The 22,043-nt window shown below is 42.2% G+C and overlaps 1 protein-coding gene across 2 annotated transcripts; it reads left to right on the top strand.

Annotated features, from left to right (window-relative positions):
• Positions 1 to 12,322: 12,322 nt before the first annotated feature.
• ESM1 (endothelial cell specific molecule 1) lies at positions 12,323 to 19,029 on the top strand. 2 transcript variants are annotated; one of them, XM_009985595.2, is made up of 3 exons: positions 12,323 to 12,638; positions 16,629 to 16,784; positions 18,929 to 19,029. In XM_009985595.2, exons 1-3 carry the CDS (start codon positions 12,338 to 12,340, stop codon positions 19,027 to 19,029), a joined length of 558 nt encoding a protein of 185 aa, XP_009983897.1. In that variant the 5' UTR covers positions 12,323 to 12,337. The 2 variants fall into 2 exon arrangements, with proteins under 2 accessions (XP_009983897.1, XP_009983898.1); XM_009985596.1 differs by lacking the exon at positions 16,629 to 16,784 and having other exon boundaries at positions 12,338 to 12,638.
• The last annotated feature ends 3,014 nt before the right edge of the window (positions 19,030 to 22,043 follow it).

Genomic DNA, 22,043 nt, shown 5'->3' with positions numbered 1-22,043 from the left:
TGCGGATGACACCAAGCTGGGAGGCTGTGTCGATCTGCTCGAGGGTAGGGAGGCCCTTCAGAGGGATTTGAACAGACTGGATTGTTGAGCTGAGGCCAATGGCATGAGCTTTAATAAGGCCAAGTGCAGAGTCCTTCACTTGGGGTATAAAAACCCCAAGCATCGCTATAGGCTCGGGGAAGAGTGGCTGGAGAGCTGCCTGGTGGAGAAGGACCTGGGGGTCTTGGTTGACTACCGGCTTGATATGAGCCAGCAGTGTGCCCAGGTGGCCAAAAAGGCCAATGGGATACTGGCGTGTATCAAGAATAGTGTAACCAGCAGGAACAGGGAAGCGATCCTGCCCCTGTACTCGGCACTGGTGAGGCCGCACCTGGAATATTGTGTCCAGTTTTGGGCCCCTCGCTTTAAGAGAGATATTGAGCTCCTGGAGTGGGTCCAGAGAAGGGCGACTAAACTGGTCAAGGGGCTGGAAAATAAAACTTATGAGGAGCGGCTGAGGGAATTGGGGCTGTTTAGGCTGGAGAAGAGGAGGCTGAGGGGAGACCTGATTACGGCCTATAAATACTTGAGAAAAGATGGTGGGGAGGTGGGGGAAGGGCTCTTTACATTAGTGATGGGTGATAGAACAAGAGGAAATGGGTATAAGCTTAGTCAGGGGAGATTCAGGTTGGATGTTAGGAAGCATTTCTTCTCTGAAAGGGTTGTCAGCCACTGGAATAGGCTGCCCAGGGAGGTGGTTGAGTCCTCATCCCTGGATGTGTTTAAGAATAGGGTGGATGATCTACTTGATGATATGGCTTAATGGGGATTAGGGACGGTTGGACTCGATGATCTCTAAGTCTTTTCCAACCTAGAAATCTATGAATCTATGAATCTTTTAATTATGATTTACTAATTTCCAGAATTTATTCTCATCTCACTAATGATCTGGCAGATGGATCAGATACCTCCATCCCAGTACCCTTATAACCCCACAATCATCTGAAAAAGCTCTTTTTGGATTGAGTAATAATATTTAATAATATCTAGCAGATTGCAAGTAGGTTAAATTCAACTGTAATTCAATTCGAGGTGGCACAGGTTGCTTCAGAGCCATTGAAATCAGCTGTGAAATGTGCATCGAAAGCCATTAATTTTACCAGTCATCGAGTCTAAAAGCTGTACCAAGAGCCACATCCTTGTCATGACAAAGAGGAAACCACAGAAAGATGAGAAAGAAGGCCCTTATTTTAATGAAAAATAGAACAGAAACTTACAAATCTTAGCTACTTCCAAAGGTACAGATTAGATTCAAGGTATAAAACAGTAGGGTTTCACAGAGTTCATTCTTCTGTATATTTGTTTGTAAAAAGCAAGATACTTTGCCCTATTAACACGTTCTCACAAAACCTTTTTTTTCCGTAAACTATAAAACTTCTCTGCAGCCACATAGAAAATTAAGATCAATGGTAATTAAAACAGTGGCAACATCACCAAATGATAAAAAAAGTGACTTTAATCACTCTTATTCACTGCTGTCATAAAAAATACTAGTTATGATTATTTAATTAACCGTTTCCATTTAAATGAATCAATGGCACATGGTGGTTTGCTGAAGTTATCTTGAAACCGTGTAGAGGATGTTACCTATGCAGATGTAGTGTCCAGGTTTCCTGGAACATCTCTATCTGAAGCTATCATAACCAAAGCATCACACATCTTTTCAGCCCCCTTGTTACCAGATAAAAACAGCTGCATGAAGAGAAGGGGGAGCTCTGGACTAGCGTGTTTGCAACGCCCTGACATTTTCAAATGGCAGTAAACCACGCTGACAGTGATGTGGCTTTCACTGCTTAAACTCTGGGGCATGGATGTCCTGTGTCAAAAGCCACAGTCCTGTCTTAGCACTGGCCTTAGCAGAGTTCCAGTAACACATGGTGACACTGAGTACACAATTACTCTCTGAGCTGAGGCTTTGGGAATGCTGATGGAACCCTGTGGAGAAACTTGCACTGCTTCCTTTCACTGGGGATCGTGAGAGGCCCCATCTTCCCAGGTGGTCCAGCCAGATCTTGTCAACAAATTCCTACTATGTACAATCCGCATCATAATGAAAAGAATAATGTGGAGGCAGCAAGCATACTTGCAGCACTAAAGATCTCCCAGAGACAGAAGGCAAACTTCCTGATACTGCTGCATATTTCATTTTCTTCCTACAATACTTCAAAGGGATGAGTTCTAACTGCAAGTTTTCTTGGGGATGCCTCTACATGAGTACGTGAGAACATGAGTGTGCTTAAAAGTGTGATACAAGGGGCTATGGTGCTGATGTTTCAAGATACACCAACTTCAGAAGTTACCGCCTCTGTCGCCGGAGGGGAGTGGTGGTTATACTTCTTCAGCAGCGGAAACAAGTGGTTTGAGTTAACTTGCTGCCCTGTGAAGCTGCGAAATGAGATTCTGCTGCAGCAGCGATCAGCCGGGCAGCGCCGCAGCGAGGTGTGACAGGGAACGCACGTCAGAGCCCTGAATCATTAACAAAGTGGATTTGTGAATTCTGTCCTACGAACAATGGTGTGATTGTTGTCATTTATCAGGTGATCTTGGCCTTGTTATGCAGAAACATTGAGAGTATCTGCAGGAGGTAACAACACAGCTGGTGATAACGGGAGAAATAGACTCAGTTCTAATGGGAGATCACAGTGTTTCTCTTCCAGGCCTCTTTCCCTCCCCTTGTTTGTCCTGCACCCAGTTACTGAAGTCAGGGTTTACTGAACAGTTACTAGTTTTGATATTCATATTTGGGACAGTGGTTTTCAGAAGGGTTTGTTATTCCACCAGCTGTGTTGTGTTGGGGTTTTCCCTTCTCGTGATGCTTGATTCCAGCTTAACCATCCCAGGCAGTACTCGTCTGCCTAGCCAAACACTGCTGGTGACTCTGGGTGGGTTTCAGTGGGCACAGCCGGTGGTTCATAAGTCCTATTTCAGGCACTTATCTTACGCAATAGACAAACAAAAAAATTCTTTCCCTCTTCATTGTTTGTAGAAAACAGACTTATTTGTTTACTACCAAGGCTTTATAAGATGAAAAAACATTTTTCATTTTATAAAACAGGAAAAGCCACTAAAGCCAGAACTGAAGCTACTATTGCCCAATTCTGGCCTGGCTGGCTTCATGGCATCCACATGAGGGAATACCTTGTGTACCAGCTTTGGGGTCTGTTTTCTGTTTTCAACAACCATCTGTAGCTGACCTTCCACTTGGTCCCTTTTGCAGCTGCTTGACAGGCAGGATGAGATACTTACCCAACACCTGGCCCACATTCATAGTCCAGAACAGTGTACGCCAACCCCTGGCACAGTGAAGAGGATCCATAATACAACATGGGGGGCAATTAGAACATAGGACTAGGGGCTGAGCAGTAACTATCTGATTTTAATTAAATCATCTAAGAAAGTATATCTGATTGTGAACTGTTTCAGAAAGTCTGCTTGCTTAAATAGTTTATTCTATCAGGCACAGGAAGCATCTAAAATAACCTATGGTCAGCCTATGGCAATTCAGAGTGTAAAGCAAAAGATAAGAAGAATATGCCAGTATGGAGACATCACATATTCAGTCTGTCCAATTTGGGAAAATAGCTGCAGCTTTGAATAATTTACTGTAATTTTTTTCAGGCATTTGTCTTAAGAGATTAAGCGTCTGGACATTTAATGACTGAAAATTAACATTGAGTTTTTGATCAAATAATTAAGGTTAATCTATGAAAATGATGTATTTCATTCTCTCAAATGTGCTGAATGGATACAGATGCGTATAAATTACCGAATTTCTGAGTAAGAACACAAGGTTGTGTTCTGCACTTGTAACACTGCTTAGTTCTAAGACCTCTTTTAGCAATATATTAAGAAAGTTGAAAATAATGACATATGAGCTAAAATAGACTTGGAAGTGATTAGGCTGTGTTTAGGTTCATGGTTTATAGTTCTAATCTTTCTGGCAGTTCTGTCGCTTAATGAAACACAAACTTACCACCGGTAATATGCCGCTGTTACTCCTCATTGCTTTCTAATTAGAGCTTATTTGCAAACTTTCCTTTCCTTACTTTGAGTAGAAAACATTAAAAAAAAGCTTTGAAGTGGTTTTTGTTTCTTTACAGGAGAGAAGATCGTAACACATTGGAAGTATTGTGTGAAATCCTAGCACCGCTGAAATGAGTGGCAAAATATTTATGTTATTGGGGTACAATATACATATATTGGTATGCAATATGTGTATCCCAGGAAAAAAGAGAAAAGTATTCAAATATTTGAAAATACAGCCATACAATTGATGAGGCAAAGGACAAAGGATGTGGGAAGCATGTGCATGCATGCAAATGCTTTGACGCCCTGAGGAAACAAGTGGACCTGTGCTAGATCCTTCCAACTATATTGTTCTGGGAGACCTTGACTGGTGTCTCTTTTCATGAAAGCCAAGATACTCATTCAATCTGTGTCCAAACCTATTCACTGAAGTAGGTACCAATTGCATGTAGCATGGAAATACCTGAAGGCCAACTGTCAAAAGTCTCCTAAAAGAATCATAGAGTCATAGAATGGTTAGGGTTGGAAGGGACCTCAAAGATCATCTAGTTCCAACAACCCTGCCATGGGCAGGGAAACCCTCCACTACACCAGGTTGCTCAAAGCCTCATCCAACCTGGCCTTGAACACTTCCACGGATGGAGCAGCCACAACTTCTCTGGGCAGTCTGTTCCAGTGCTTCACCACCCTCAATGTAAAAAATTTCTTCCTTATATCTAATCGAAATCTCCCCTCTTTCAGTTTAAAGCCATTACCCCTTGTCCTATCACTACATGCCCTTGTAAAAAGTCCCTCTCCAGCTTTCCTATAGGCCCCCTTTAGGTACTGGAAAGCTGCGATAAGATCACCCCGGAGCCTTCTCTTCTCCAGGCTGAACAGACCCAACTCTCTCAGCCTGTCTTCATAGCAGAGGTGTTCCAGCCCTCAGATCATCTTTGTGGCCCTCCTCTGGACTCGCTGCAGTAGCTCCATGTCCTTCTTGTGTTGAGGACTCCAGAGCTGTATGCAGTATTCCAGGTGGGGTCTCACAAGAGCTGAGTAGAGGGGCAGAATCACTTCCCTTGACCTGCTGGCCACACTTCTTTTGATACAGCCCAGGATACGATTTGCTTTCTGGGCTGCCAGCGCACATTGCCGGCTCATGTTGAGCTTCTCATCCACCAGCACTCCCAAGTCCTTTTCCTCCTTGCTGCTCTCAATCCATTCTCCGCCCAGCCTGTACTTGTGCTTGGGATTGCCCTGACCCACGTGCAGGACCTTGCACTTGGCCTTGTTGAACTTCCTGAGGTTCTCACAGGCCCACCTCTCCAGCCTGTCAAGGTCCCTCTGCATGGCATCCCTTCCTTCCAACATGTCTACAACACCACACAACTTGGTGTCATCTGCAAACTTGCTGAGGGTGCACTGGATCCCACAGTCCATGTCTCCAACAAAGAGAAGACAAAGAAGACTCTGCATCAGTTAGCCCAAAGTCTCAAAGAGGCTTTAGTCTGGATAGACAAGATGGACAGAGTATGAGAACTGTGAATAAGAGAAAGCAACAAAGTCAAGCTGAAGGAATAGAGTCTTGTTCCACTCCAGAACCATTTTTAGGGTGTGTTCTGTGCATGACATAAGTAGACTTGTGAAGAATAAAGCCAAATATGAATCAGAGAGGGAGAGGACATTTAGTCAGCGGTGAAGAAAAACAACATAATGAGGACTAAGGTGAGCTGGAGAGATTGTGTGGCAGAGAGAAGCCAAGATAAAACAGCCACTCATCCTAAGGAAAAAAAGTGTGTGTAACACTGTGGAAAATTCTTCAATTGTTCCCATCGGTGTCCTTCCTCCTTTCTGTCTTTGGCTGGCTCTTCCCTGAAGTTTTATTACCTAGGAGATGCTGAAGTCCTCTTATGGCCTTTCTGGGATCATCTAATTATTCTAGAAAGTGTTTATACTTCAAAGATGGTTACTTATGAAAAGGTAAAGAGATTTCATCTTAAAGAGAAATTATGATTGATTTAAATTTGGTCATTTTTCTTACCTGAATGAATTAGTTCAAATTCTTTTTTCTTTACTAATGGAAAGGTTATTATCTTGGTGATATTGCAAAGAATGCATGGAAATCATGAGGACACCTAACCCAAACTCAAACAACTTGACATTTCACGCATATGACCACAGATTTTCTTGTTAGCAACCCATGGAGTACAACAAGAGCTGAGCTTTTAATAGCTTTGTCATTCATTACAGGAAATAGCTACTTAGTCAAGTCTAAACTATATATAAAGCATAGCTAGAACTTTTGCAGAAATGTTGTAAGACAATAGCACTGCTTAATTGCAACAAGGTTTTCAAAAACATGTTTTAGTACAGAAAAGTAGAAACCATGTTAATACTTAAGATATGGTTCTATTCCCAAAAGTGTCCGTAGATATGTCACCTTTTTATTTACCTCGGATTTGAAAACCAAATAGTGCCCTTTGAGATTCTGCACAGGTTCTGAGAACAAACGTTTCTCAAACAGGAATTTGGCTTAGTTATCAGACACTGATAGTCAGAGTACAGTTACCATTTGCATTGAGTAGGGAAAGGATAAAATTAAAAATATTTGTCATTTTATTTACTGCTGTTTTATTGTTTATGTCACGACAAAACTAATGAAAATGCTTGTTACAGTCTGATATGTTTTATTCTAGTTCTGCAGAGAGCTACTGAGAGCATAGGCTGCATGGCAATAGAGAAAGGAATGTGTATTCCTACATCAGTTAATTATGTCAAATAGTGAGAGACAAAATATCTTTCACATTATCTCAGCATTAAAGCTGCGTGCCATATGGGCAGAATATATGCACCTGAGCACCTAAGTAGAACATGCAAAGGGCCATCATTCACATCTAGTTTTCTTTTATTGATAAAGATACCGGACGTTTGAAGATAACTTTCAAAAGTTTTCTTGTTGCTGTTGTTTTTGTTGTTGTGTGGGTTTGGTTTTGGTTTTTTTTTTTTTTCCCAGATAGTTGAAAATCAGTAACTATGAAAAATAGTGGAGATATTTTTCTATGTGGAAAGGCTTTTTATTACTAGGTGGACATATGGCTTCATACAGGTGATTTAGATTCCTAGGACAAAGAGGTCTCACAAAAGAAACAGCTACTGACAAAACTATTGACAAAATGTGTGTGTGTGTGTGAAGGCAGAGCATTGGTTTTGTCTGTGAGTGATCAGTCAAGTTTAGCACTGTATTCAGAGAAGTAAGTTTTCTGAAGTACAGAGGAGGTATGTGACTTTCTTGTACCTTTAAGAAACTGTCTAATACAGATCTTAGAGGTCTTGGGCACTGAAACTCTATTCTTCCTCTGGAAATGTAGATGATTTGAAAGTAGTAAAAAAGACTTCAGCATAACAGAATTGCAACCTACTTTTTCATCTTTTTTCCTCACTTATATAAACTACTTATTTATTGTGTTTTATTGTGTGTGACAAACCCAAACTTTCCTGTCCTAGAGAAAATTGACCCCTCTTGCCATGTAGTAGAGCTTTTCCACCACTTTGTGATTTTTTTTTGTCTCTTGAACATGTTCTCAAGCACAGCACAATTATTTGACTTGATTCATGAACTAATTGAGAGAAAGCCAGTGATTTCTGCTATGTAAATCAACGCAGTGTTTGTAAAATCACTGGGAATAGCCACACTGTGCAGGGATGACACAGTGCAGAGATCCTTAAATCAGAGCCAGGCCATGACCGTAACTCATCAAGGGACAGGATTGTGCCACGTGGACTCAGTAGCACAGACCTGAAAGGTGCCCAGCTCCATTTGTATGGCCATACGTGGGGGGAGGAAACTCAGAGCAGAAGTTATATGCAGTTAGTTTGGCATCCAGCTGCCAGGCTGGACATGCCACACATTTGTATGTGGAATTATGGGTAAGTATATTTTTAATATGCTCTGAACAAGCTATGGCTCTAGTTCCTGAGGCTCTCTGCAGTTAACTCCACCATATCCAGTCGTTTCCATCTCCTGAGGTCTCTGCATAGGTAGCCAGCCTACCCAGTTCTCTGCGTAGCACCTGGTCTGGCTGGAGAAAGGATGTAAACACCTCTTGCCTTCAGCAAATAGGAAGTGTCCCAAAGCATCTATTTTTACCAGAGTGAAGTTGAGTTGCCATGTTATAGTCGAAACAAAGAGTAATTAGCAATTCATTGAAAAGATACAAGAAAAGAAATCATACAAAGGGGAGTCCTTGCTGCTATCTCACTTTCCTGATTCTTATCTTTTACTTCCTATTTCTGGCTTTTCATTTTGGACTTTGCAGCTCAGCTTCCTTTCGGTGTTTCCCTTTGAATCTTTGCTTCTCGTATAGCATTGTGCTTATGGCTTTTTGTAAAGGAAGCCTGGGAAAAGGTTGGATCACTCAGGAATGTACGGTAACATATTTTTAGTTTAGGGACTGCCTTTTGGAAATGAGCAATGAGGGTCATGCATTAAACCTTTTCCTATGTTTAAAGAGATATTAATGCTTCCTGCTTATCCTGACTTTACATGTTCAAAAGACTGGATAACAGCAGTGGCCAGAATGCTTAAATTCAGAAGAACTGAAGTGAATGATACTCTCTCTCTCTAAAGCCTTAGAGTATTGGCCTAATGAACAGACTGCTCCCCTGTATCCAGCACAGATCAATCATGTATCATGAGGTGTGTCATTTAATGACCATCTTTAACAGGTGGGGTCAAACTTTTCAGAGGGCCTAAATACAACCTCCAGACTCCTCGACAGGCTGTTTTGCTTGAGAAATAGATTATTTGCAAAAGAACTAGGAAATTTGTGCTCTAAAGTATTGAACTTGGAACAGAGTTCACAGCTCACTGATACTAAGCCAGTGATTGCTCAGTTCCCTGTAAAGTGTTGAACCAAAGGGTTGAAACCTTTTCTGCTTCTAGAAGGAACGCCAAACATTATATATAGTGATGTAATTATGATGTAAACTGGCACCAAGACAATTTATACTGTAAATCTGGAAAAAAATAATTAGCACTGATCTGATCTGATCCAGAAAACTCTTCCACATTTAAAGTACATTTGTACCACAAATTAAATAATAGTGCCAAATTTTCTACTGTCGATAGCTGGGGAAGCTTCATTAATTCCCATTGCACCAGTTTTCAAGGGAGAGTTTAGTTCAGGGCTTTACAGAATCAAGCTATTCATTGGAAAGAAAAGCTTAATGGATTCAACAGGTAAAACAACAAAGAAACATTAAAACTAGAGGGAGTAACATTGGATTTATTTCACTACTTAATCAGTGGACAGTGTGGAAGATCATAGTATCATTATTTCCTCTGTGATACTTGTGTATAAGCCAGACTTCTATCTGTTCGTATTGTTTTCTTCCATTACATGTATTTTTTGTAATAATTTACTTTGGCTTCTAGCTTCAAGCACAGAATACAGTTTCCATCTTATTCCAAATAATATTGGCTAGTTGCTAGGGGAGTGTGCTGATTTCTTTTACGATTTCTTTTCCTCACCACATCTGTGTGTAATTTTTTTATTTATCATCTCCCTAGGACATTTTCCCTGTGGGAAACTCAAATGTGAAATGCAGCCCTTCCAGATCTTGTTCGGTGTTTTAGACAAGGAGCATTTCCTAAACGTATTTACAGAACAGGATTTTGCCAGCCCGTGTTTACTACCAGGCATAAATGCTTAAGTGTGTGTGTGGATGGGTCTGCACACTCCCGTGTTATCTCCTCCGAGTGTGCAAGCGGGCATGAATTTTAAGGCAGGTGTGAATTAACTTAAGGAGACTTAAGGGAGGGACTTAAGGGAGAGCCTTGCTGCTCCTTACTGCTGCAGACCTGTGAGGTCTCATGCACTAAGTATGCAACCTGCTGCTTTGGGCTGTTTCACACTTGCAAGCAGGTTTGGCCAGGGGACTGAAATGGTTACTGCCCTCAGCTGTGCTCCCTGGCCCTCTGATCAAACTTAGCCTCTCCCTCCCGCTGAGAGACTGCTCAGTGGGATTTACACAGGCTCCTCAGCCCCACAGGTTACAGCCTGACCTGTTAATATAAACCAACTCAATTTAAGTCGATGCTAATGCCAGCAGAAGTGGGTAATGGTTTACATTACTCTGCTGACTTGTGGGTGAGATGTTGGGTTGTGTTTGTTTGTTTGTTTGGTTTTTTAAAACAGGTTTTTGCCGTGTTGTAGCTGTGATGGGGTCAGGCATAGCACATCAGTTTCTCATTTATCTGCTCATTATATCCTTGCATTTTTGTTCCTTTGCTTTTAGCTGCAATCTTCACCTCTATGTTTGAAGAATTCTTTTCACTTCCCAGAGGATAGTTGCACTGCATTTTGGAAATGAAGTCGTCTGCTACTGCTAATTGCTCTCACCTGATGGCTACCAATAGCACTTTATTGGTTTATGAGACTTCAACCTAATGCTTTAATTTTTACAATTTAAAATCACTGATCGGTCCAAGAGTACATGTGAAAACAGACATGAGCTAGTGCATGTAAACATCTGCCAGCAGGCAACTGTGACTAGAAGAACTGTGTTTTGAGTACTTCTATACGGTATAAGATGGATACCTGAAAATATTTGCCTGAGTGTAGTCTGCCTGTGACATGTGTTAAACCTGATAGGTACTCTCCTCTCCTTTCCTCTCCTCTTTCTCTATGCTTCTCTCCTCTTTCTATGCTGTGCTATGCCGTCCCATCCTATCCTGTCCTGTCCAGGTTCTTATACTCACATACACCAGAAATAGATGAACAACTTACCCAAATGCAACATACAGTATGTTAGTTTTCTCATCTTCTTTACAACAGATAAGAGTTAAGCATTTTGTTGTGGATCTATCAATTCACATTTGCATTCATGAAGAAAAGGCTGTCCTGCTCTGCTGCATTTCCAGCATAGCTCTTCGTTTTGTTTGGCAGCGTACTGGCAGTCTCCTCAGCCCACTAGAGACACAGGATTCCCAAATGGCAAGCTGGTCACTTACAAGTTTAGATTGATTCGATTCCCACCAACTTCAGCGGCAGCAGCTCATGGTATTCAGATATTTATTTATGACTAGCTTTATTCCTTTTTTCCTTTCCTGTAGGTCTTTCTTTAGAGCACAAATTTCCATCTCTCTGGTGGCTCATCTGTTTCACTGAACTCTTCGGTTGTTTGCTGTTTCTTGTCAAGGCTCTGGCAGCATGAATAAAGTCTAAGAGGGGGGATGGGGAAATCAAGACTTATTTTCAGTTTATTTACACTGATTTTGTTGAAAAGCAACATTAAGGCATCCCATAGAATTCGGTCAGGGTAGAAGTGGTGTAAAGGGGAGGAGAATCAGCCCCCTGGATCCACGTTAAGGCTGTGCAGACAGTGCTGGTGATGGATGGGGATTTCCCCTTTTGGTTGTGAGGTCGAGGTGGCTCATTGATCATTCTCCTGAACTTCCTGCGGAATATCCCACAAAATGCTGGTTTCTGTCTGACCTGTTTTTAGTTCTAGCGGTAACCTTTGAGTGAAATGTTTAATTCATCTCCACCTAAATACTGATTGAAAAGTACCATTTTGATGCAGGCGGGAAAAACACTACTGAAACATTTGAGCTAAGCTGTTAAATGACATGATCTCACTTTGTTCCTTAAAGTAACTGTCCGCGTCCCCTTGAAAGGGAAGGCAAAGATTTGTTCTCTGGAAGGTTATTCTTTTGGCAGTGAGATGATTCAGTGTGATTTTCTTCTGGCTGCACGAACTGTGTCAGTGAGGCAGAGCTGTCCTGTCAGCCGTGTGCCCAGTGTCAGAGTGATCCCTGTCCTGCAGAAAGGTATGCAACCTACTCGGGGTTGGGTTTTTTTTCTTCTGGTTGTGTGTGGGTTTTGTGGGTGTTTTTTTTTTTTTTTTTCCCTTTTGGCAGACGTCCTTGAGCATTTGAGACGGATGTGAGAGAGTTTTTAGTCCTCATGCAAAACAACCAACTAAACATAACAGATTACATCAGCTCAGGCTTTTCAATTCCTGGATGGCAGCAGAGTGCTAATCCAACCTTCATCCTGGATTTCATAAACTGAAACAAGGGAGGCTGGCAGAAGCAGCGCTGCCGGATTGAGGAAGCTGACGACGGTGCAGCATGTGGGCAACACACTGTATAAAGCTCATAAACTTGTAGGCTGATGTGTGCAGCTACCACTTTGGATTCTGTACCGCTGCTTCCCTCGGCACAAGGCACCAGCAGGCTGAGCGTTAAAGCCTGCTCTTTGGGACGGAGCATTTACCCCTGCAAGACATGAAGGGCTTCCTGTTTCTCACACTCCTCCTGATGCCCGTGCACGCTGGAACTGCTTGGAGTGCGAAATATGCAGTAGATTGTCCCGAGCCCTGTGACAGTAACGCATGCAAAAGTACCTTGCGCTGTAAGCGAACGGTGCTGGATGACTGTGGCTGTTGCCGAGTGTGTGCAGCTGCTCTGGGGGAGACTTGCTATCGTACGGTCTCGGGTATGGATGGTGTCAAGTGTGGTCCTGGGCTGAAGTGCCAGTTTTACACTGAGGAGGATGACTTTGGTGATGAATTTGGTATCTGCAAAGGTAACAATATTCACTTTGCATGCACCCACTGTGGCGATTTGACAGCAACCTACATAGACAGCTTACCTCCTGCTTGAAAGTTCTAAAACGGATTTTTTCCAGCTCAGTCCTTAGCCAAGAGGAGAGCAAAAACTACCTGCTGGTATTAAAGGGTGTTACATGTAGGCAGGACAGGGTTATTAATGTGAGAATACTGTTTAGACTTGGGGACATGTGTGAGGAAATACGGATGAGGTGTGCTCGGAGATGAGATTTTTGATTGGGACTTGGGAGACACAGGCACTAGTCCTGATCCTTCCGCTGACTTGGTGGGTGGCTTTCTATAAATTGCAAGGACTTTAATCCTGCAAGTCCAACCTTGTCACCAGGTCCCTGCCCCTGCCGGGCTCTTCCTGGGATGAGGTTCCCTCGGGTGCTGCCGGCTGCCTGCCCAGGGACCAGGTGCTCTGCCCGGAGTCTAGGGGATGGAGATAACTGCACTGCTGGAGTGCCTGGGGACATTGTCATGTTTAATTCAGTCCTGCCTTTGAGGTGCTCAGCTATGCTAGGTATGTGGTCAGGGGAGGCAAGTAGAGACCCTCCTGCCTGAAAGATGGAAGTAACAGAACAGGAGCTGACTGTGAGATGAGCAGCCAGCCGCTGCTCTCAGCGTATTCCAGGTATGCTGCATGCTGATTTCTTTAGTCATACACCATAACGGCATTTTTCATTTAAGAGCTATCCTCACTCTGTGCAAAAAGGAAAATCTTTAAAAGGAGAGGAAGTATTAAATTACTAAGAAGTAGGGTGAAAGTTTTTAAAATAAATGATTTTTAAAAAGCCTTTGCAAAGTATGAATGCAGTGAGTTTTCCTGTGTTTGTGTACCACTTCATTAAGCAGATGCAGGTATGCCTTTGAGTAACTTCCTTAAAAATGGACATGTCTTGGCAGTTAAACACCAGGAGTTTTAATAGACTCAGTTAAAGTAATGACTTAGAACCAGATGCTGCAAAAATAATTCAGGCTGACTCACATACAGCACACACTTATTTACATAGGTATTTAAAAACAAATTCATGTGCATGTTTGAGAGTGAAACCCAAAATACTACTTTTATTTCCAAAGATTAGAATTTACTAGAATTACTAGATAATATCTTTGGTGCACCCACCAGAAAAGTATTTTACTGAGATAGTTGACTGGTCTTCAGTGCATTAAAAGTTACTGCGGTGCGACATACCATGTATAATTCTTTTAACAGTTCTTTTGAATTATTATATAGTTTTCACTGTCCTCATAGGAGTTTCTTTGCAATAGCACGCTTCAAATGGGAAAAAAGAGACATTGAGCGACATGCAATCCGCATCCCTGTAGCTGAATCTTGGAAGCTCTGTAGAAAATGTGAAGTAAAATGTTTTTTTGGTTTGGGTTTGTTTGTTTGGTTTTGTTTTGTTTTGTTTTGTTTTCCCAATGAGTCAGTGGAAAAACTCTTATTAATTTCAATAAAGCCATATCTTGACTTAGAGTTGTAAACAGGTATTTAAGGCTTATATTCCCCATATTTTTTTTTGCACTGAATATCATAGATGTTATTTCTAACTCTTTTTTCATCTCAGCTCTGAGATAGTACAGTCTCTTTCTGTATGTATTTGAATTTTATCAGGCAAAGTATAGGGCTAAGTGTTGTTATTTTATAGCTATGATACCAAATCACTCACTCATTTTAATAACTTCCATGTTTGTAATAATTCACAGAGTCAGGATAGCTAAATTCTCTCTGGTTGCCTGTGACTGGTTTAGTTTGAAGTTGTGCAAAAATGACTTGAACTCTGTTCTTCAATTTCTTATTTCCAAAATGGGTATAATATGGACAGTATGTGTTTCAGAGAATTTTTTTGTCTACTTTTAGTATTATAAGAGTGCATCTTATTATCAGTAACAATGGCGTTATTGCTCAAAAAAGACTGAGGAATACAGGCGCTCTGCACTTATATTAGTAAATACCGTCTAAACCTGAGGTATAACTGTCTCGGGGAAGAACCTGCTCTTGCTTCCCTCAGATCACTGGGAGCTATTTGCCATTTATTTAGGAGCAGGCTACTGCTGAACAAAGTCTTCTAACAGCAAAATTGACTTAGATCTCAGTTTTGTCAAATCTGAAGAACAGCATCAATGCCAGGATTATTCCACATGGAGCCAAGTTCTTTGGGCTCAGACTTGTTTCCATGCTGTTGTGCACAGCTTTGCATATCACCTCTCTGGGTTGAGCACCTGCAGCGGGCAGATTGATGCTCCATGTGGTGTGCGCTCTCAGCTTGTCCCTCAGGGAGGATTGTGCGCACAAAAACTGTTTTGCTTTGGCAGAATTTTGTTTTTGTTTATGTGGGCAAATAGCAGATCAAAGAGCATCCTTGCTTGGGAAAGCAAGTATGATGAAGCTAAGTGAGGCCCTCCAAGCTGGAGGGATTCACTGGTCAGTCTCTAGCAGGGAATTGGTTGATTTTCCCATGCTTTTAATTTCCAAAAGCATACCCATTGGGCATGCAGAGAATTGTAAAATGTTGGTTTCGTTTTGGGGCATTAGTCCAATTTTCAGATAGTCTAGGCTGTAGGGCAAAACTAAATATTTGCATTGATTCAGGAGGGGGGGCTGGACAAACTGAGAAGGATAACCCTGTGTTGGGGTGTTATATGCACAGAACCTCCGTCTGGCTCAGGAGGTGCCAGAGCTGAAAATGTGGGAGAATACGAGAGATGAGATAAGATTTGCTCTTGTCACGGCCATCTTATTTCTTAAGTGTTTTGCGGGAGGCTGGGCTGAATGCATCCTTGATCAAGCCCTGAATGGTCATTCATCTGCCCTTAGGAGTTGAACTGGAAACTCTCCAGGACTTGCTATTTAAGGTGACCATGCACCCTGCATTGGCAAGGACAGCCTGGGCATAAAGACCTTTTTCCTGGGACATCCCAAACTTCTCTTGGGATGATCTCTTGTTTGGGGGTTTGGAACGGGGTTGCTGGAGCTGGATTTTCCTTGTCTCCATCTCTTCAGCTATGATTCTGGAAAGATACCTGTTCAACAGCAAGATAGAGGAAGATGAGGGCCATGACCCCAGGTTTAAACCCTCTGGGAAATTATGCAATCCAGCATGTGATACATGTCACCTGGGATGGGGCAAATCCTCTGCACCTGACAATTTTTTTTCGAAAAACATTTTGTCTTGTCCTGACAGCTGCCCTTTGTTGCTCCTCTATGAGCTTGTGCAGGGATGTGAGATTTGAATCGGGGCAGCGTGTGACCAGATGCAGTACAACCAGGGAGCTGCCCCAGTGCCAGTGATCCCTTTAGAGCACACTCACTCTTTAACCTGGTGATGTAGGTGAGCTTTTTGCTGTCTGCCATGGGAAGCAGACCTTTGCTGCCTGAGAAGCTGTCCCACGGGGGAAGGCTTTTCCCCAGGAGCAGGGAGCGTCTCCAGGCGGAGGATGCGTTTGCTGGATAGCTCCTCAGGGTCGGGACGGCAGCCTCCACCCAGCCTACACGCAATGGCCCCGGCCACGAGCGGCCCGGCACCAATAGATTGCAGGTCTAAATCATGATGGTCATGTAAGTCATAGAATATCATGCCCAAATAGTGAACTTTCTGAAATCTTCTTTTCTAAATCCAATGCTAATGCTTTAACTATATCCTCTATGATTATATACTTACATATTCGTATTGCCTTTAATTTGAGTTTTAATACTATGAGTGTTCCAGAGAAGGATTACAGATAGCACATTGTAAATAAATTATAGGAAAATAAATTATGTGTATAATGTATGTTAAAGTTTGTTAAAACTGCAAAATACTCGTAACAAGCAGTTAGCATGCTGAAATCCTGTAGTTAAGGTTTAGCTGACCTCCACTCAAAGATTTTCCACTTTAAGGATATAAGCAGACAAGCTATTAAGAGGGCTGGCAGCTGACTTGGATCACTGAGGACTGCTTTGCTATATTACTTTATTTCAGAGTGTCCCTACGGTACCTATGGAATGGAATGCAGGAAAACCTGCAACTGTCCCTCCGGCATCTGTGACAGAGTAACTGGCAAGTGTTTGAAGTTCCCATTTTTTCAACTGTCTGCTTCAAAGCCTCCCAATCGACGAAAAATAGTTTCACACACAGGTAAGATTTCGTTGGGCAGTTGGTTTCAGCAGAAATCACCTTGTACGTGATCTGCTACCACACTGTGTGTGCTGTGCGTGGGCGATGTGTACTTTGGTGGAGCTGTGGAAACGGCTAACAACACAAGGTACTTTTATTTTTCTTATTGGCTGCTCCCTTAACATAAGGCAAGGAATTAGGTGAGCTGTGACACATGGTAAAAACATTTGAAAATCCTAACACAGGCAAAATTGTTTGCAGCTGTTGCGTGCACTAGCAGTGCAACGTCACCTGTGCAAGGGGAGGCTATGCTAGGATTTGTAACAGTCAGTTCAGATGTGATGCATGTAGCTGCTTTGTGTAGAATAGGATTTCATTAGGTTGCACTTGCTACTGTTAGTTAATATGTGGTAAAAAAATATATTTTTTTTCTATGAAGACAGAGCTTTATATATTTTCAGATGTCAGTGAACTGTTTATGAAATGTTTTACTGTAGTCAATTATCACAGTATCTCTGGAATAAGCTCTTACCTTTAAGATTATGTCTGAAGCCTGTAACAAATCTTTCCAGAATGAAAAAAAAAAAAGCATGTGATAAACTGGAGTGTTTTTGAGGCAGGAAGGAGAGATCACGTAAGTTTTTAAAGCTGGGATTAAAATTTCTCCCCCTTTTGTTCTTCACCTTATGATACTGAGATATATTTGACTGAACAATGTTTACTCTAAATTTAAGCACCAATCAAAATCAATACAAATGTAAAGATTTTAAATAAATATCGGAGATTTAATCCTAGACCTACTGGGAGCTCTTTTAGGACTTCACCCAAAAGTCATTGAATTTTCTTTCTCCTCCAACTGCAGTTTGTGTGCCTTATTTTGATTTTCTCCTGTTACATTAAACTATCTAGACTTTGCAGCTTTAATACATGTATTATCTTTCCCCCACTCGCTGTTTAGAGAACGTTAGACAGAAGCAAACTTCTTCAGCTTATGCTCATACCACATTTAAAATTATCTTTAAAAAAAACATTGTGAGATGGATCAGTCCTGATCCTTTTGTAGTTTTCTACATGATTGTGCCCTTTTGCCTTTCGAGGTTTTGTTTATTACCAAGGGTGCTGAAATAACATGAAAAATAGTTCCTGTCCTGCCTTTTTTTATATTTACTCTATATTCCAAATCTTCCCAGGTAGCCTGTTTTCATCAGTTCCTCCTCCCCTTTCCTCTTCCTCCCTTGCCTTTGGTCCCAAACCTTCTGCTGCCTCAATGTTTAGCTGCTTGTCTGATACCAGCCAGGATGAGAACCTCACCCCGTAGAAACAAGTAGTGTCTTTTTCCTGCGCAAAGGTTTCGCACTGATTTCTGTTCTCAGAGGTCTCTCACTGGAAGTAGACCAGGGACACTGTGGGTAGTACTGCATGTTATGGTCACGTGGGGTTTCATTTAAGAGTGGTCTTCAGAGGTAGCTATAGCATCTAGGACAGATCCTCAGCGAATTAAAACAGCTATGGATGCTTCTGTATTTTAAACAGGAGAGTTTCTGACCTGTATATTTTGTGAAGACATTATGGCTATGTATAGCCTAGTAAATCTAACAGTGCCAGAGCGTGTCCCTGTGTATTGCAACACCTTCATGGCCAAGCAGCAGGGCAGCGGCTGGCATGCTTTGTCCCAGCCTAGCTAGCCATGCCAAACAACCTCAGCCACAGCTCAGGAACCAGTGTCAGCCAGGGAATATTTCCAGTAGACAGACTGGATATCTTTTTTTTTTTTTTGAGAATAAGAGAGTTTAGTGGCATGCGCCAGGCTATTCCACGCTAGCTGGCCTCAGCCAGAAAATAGCTCCAGGCATGTTTAATTTACTGCTGTAGCTATTGAGGATGTGCTGCTTGGTCCCATGTCATACCGGAGTGTTACAGTAAGAACTGGAAACTGAACTCAAATCATCTTGCCTTACTCTTAAACTATTAGAAAATACATCTGGCTTATGCCATAATTTAGCAGAAATCTTGCAACTAGGTAACTGAAGGCATTCAGAGAGATTCTGTAAGATTTGTCAGCTAAGGTTTTTCTCAAGTGTTCCCAAAACCAGGGACATTGCTGCAGGACAATAGTTTATCTAATTTTCATGAAATCTACTTTTTTTTTTTTTGTATGTTTTCAGAGAACGACATGGCATCAGGGGATGGCAATTCTGTAAAAGAGGAATTCGTTAAGGAGAAAACTATTCGCTCTCCAGTAATGAAATGGCTAAATCCTCGCTGATATTTACTTACACTCATAAGACTCTCAAGTGAATGCATTTCTCACAGATTATTGAATACGCAACAACACACTTTATGAACAAATTAGATCTATAGCATAACAAAATGTAACCTCTGAAGGCCAATTGTGATTCTGTTTTTCATGAGAAAAATGTTTACTTAAAAATAGACTGTACAGTATATATGATTTTTGATATTTGTTTTGATAAGTATTTGAAGAGAGAAACGTATTGTGGATTCCTAAATGTATAGTAATGCTAAAAAACCAACATGATACAATCCTCCTCATTTAAATAACACCAGACGCCGACTCTTGCAGCCTGAGGGTGGGAAAGCTCTCACTGAATTCAGCGGACATTTTGGGTGAGTGAAACTATTGGTGTGGAGCCAACGGGAAAGAAACGCACGTCAACAAATCCCAGGATAGAAAGCAACACCCCTGAATCACAACAACAATAATAATAACAACATAGGAACGCATAGTATGAATTAAATAAACCAACGTTACTCAGTAGTAATTTTCTGCTTTTTGGAAGTTTGGTGACAATTTCTTGGAGATAAATACGCCTTTCTTCAGTGAGAAAACACCCAGCATTTCAGTTTATACATTGTAAATAACTTAGCCATGACACTGCAGACGTGTATTGTGTTGAAGGTGGATTTCTAAAGTTAAATTCTGTACAGAGAAACAGCTGCTTGGTAAATTATACAGATTTGTAGAAGGGGATCTTATATTAAAGAAGCTGCTTAGCATTATTTAAATATGTAAGTTTCTGTAAAGCAGTTCCTTTGATGCCGTTAAGGCGACATCTGCATTTCTTGGGGAAGAGCAGGTCTAAGGCCAGAGGGCAGCAAATGGACCTTCGCACTTTCCGTCTTCATTGCTGGCTGCAGCCCAGCTGTGCCTCACAGAGAGTTCATCTGATCCAGTGCAGGGAAGACTTGGACCCTTGGTGAGTGGTAGCGCAGCTGCAGCCCACATTGCTTCAGTGCCCAGTCCTTCGTTTCTTGCATGAGCAAGCAGTCCCTTTTCAGCCAGGAGAATAACTTACATACGTTGGAGTGTTGTAGGAGCTGGCAGTCCCTCATTCAATCCAGACTGGACGATATATTTGTAGCATAAAAATCCACACTGAGATGTGTTTGCTAGTATGTCTGGAAACAACCCGATCGTCAGATAATGGAAATTGATGTGGCTGCGCCAGAGTGAGCCTGGATTGCATGAGTTTCGGAACTGCCTTGTAACGCAGAGCACTCTCTTTGAAAATGTGGTGTGAATTGAATATTTTGTTTGAGATCAATGTGAGCTGTGACAGTGACTTTCAGTGAAAGGAGCACACAGTGCCACAGCCAAAGTTTGGTGCAGGATCTGAAAACGTACTTTTAAAACCACGAACGCCAGAAACTCCAAAGCCTTTAAAGAGTCCAAATCCTGATCCAAAGCCGACGTTGGTGGAAGCCAGCTGCTTTCACTTGGGAAAGCAGTGCTGAACTGCGCTACTTTAGAACAAGAGGACAGTGACAGTAGACATCCAGTCGTCAGTACGGCAGTGCAGGCTCTCTTGCCACAACAGTCGGAGGCACATTAAACATAAATCTCAAACTAGCATATACCGCATTTTAACCTGTGTGGAACGTTTAGGTCTGAGAGGGAGCAATATTATCTTGGGCTATTTACAAGCGAGCATATTGATTCTTAGCTACTGATATCAAAAGTAATTTTTCTTGATTTCAGTGAAAGCAGGATCAAACCCACAGTCCTTCAGCAGACTGAAAAGAATTATTTAAAGAATGTAGTAAATATTTGCATACATTATTACTAGTTTGCAACAGTGTCATAAATGACATTTTGAGTTCTTGAATGTAAAACTAATAAGCTGATTGCTTTTAAAAAGTATATGATTATTATTGTTCAATTAAAAAACAACTGAAAGCATCACTGTGTATTGTGTCTATCCATTAATGACAGAGTAAGACTGCTGGTGATGGCATAGCCATAGTGCATGCAGACTAGGCAGAGTTTTGCTCCTAAATCCACAGAAACGTTTTCAAAATGGCTGCATCTATTTCGGTGAATTTGCTGAAGACCATTCTCCATTGCTGAAGCTGAGTGGTGGCCCGTGTCTGGAATGGCCTGTGTCCATACCATTCAACCGTCTTCACCTCCAAAACAAGGAGGCTGCATCCAGGTTCCCTACTAGGGACAGCCCCTCCCTGGCCAACCCCAGTGCGGGAAAGATCATAGAATCATAGAATGGTTAGAGTTGGAAGGGACCTCAAAGATCATCTAGTTCCAACTCTTCTGCCATGGGCAGGGAAACCCTCCACTACACCAGGTTGCCCAAAGCCTCATCCAACCTGGCCTTGAACACCTCAGGGATGGGGCATCCACAACTTCTCTGGGCAGTCTGTTCCAGTGTCTCACCACCCTCTAAGTGAAAAATTTCTTCCTTATATCCAATCTAAATTTCCCCTCTTTCAGTTTAAAGCCATTGCCCCTTGTCCTGTCACTACATGCCCTTGTAGAAAGTCCCTCCCAGCTTTCCTGTAGGTCCCCTTTAAGTACTGTAAGGCTGCAATAAGATCATCCTGGAGCCCCAACTCTCTCAGCCTGTCTTCATAGGAGAGGTGCTCCAGCCCTCGGATCATCTTCATGGCCCTCCTCTGGACCTGATCCAGCAGCTCCACGTCCTTCTTGTGTTGGGGACTCCAGAGCTGAATGCAGTATTCCAGGTGGGATCTCACGAGAGCTGAGTAGAGGGGCAGAATCCCCTCCCTCGACCTGCTGAGCACGCTTCTTTTGATGCAGCCCAGGACATGGTTGGCTTTCTGATCTGCCAGTGCACATTGCTGGCTCATGTTGAGCTTCTCATCCTTTTGCTCACGGCTGCTCTCAATCCATTCTCCGCCCAGCCTGTACTTGTGCTTGGGATTGCCCCGACCCACGTGCAGGACCTTGCACTTGGCCTTGTTGAACTTCATGAGGTTCTCACAGGCCCACCTCTCCAGCCTGTC

This window comes from Tauraco erythrolophus, chromosome Z (genome assembly GCF_009769465.1).
Source record: "Tauraco erythrolophus isolate bTauEry1 chromosome Z, bTauEry1.pri, whole genome shotgun sequence".
Lineage (NCBI taxonomy): Eukaryota > Metazoa > Chordata > Aves > Musophagiformes > Musophagidae > Tauraco > Tauraco erythrolophus.
This window is presented reverse-complemented; position numbering and strand designations above follow the sequence as displayed.

Coding starts and splice junctions, on each gene's coding strand:
- ESM1 (XM_009985595.2), top strand. CDS start 12,338: ATGAAGGGCTTCCTGTTTCTCACACTCCTCCTGATGCCCGTGCACGCT. Junction 12,639..16,628: donor TGAATTTGGTATCTGCAAAG/GTAACAATATTC, acceptor ACTTTATTTCAG/AGTGTCCCTACGGTACCTAT. Junction 16,785..18,928: donor AAAAATAGTTTCACACACAG/GTAAGATTTCGT, acceptor GTATGTTTTCAG/AGAACGACATGGCATCAGGG.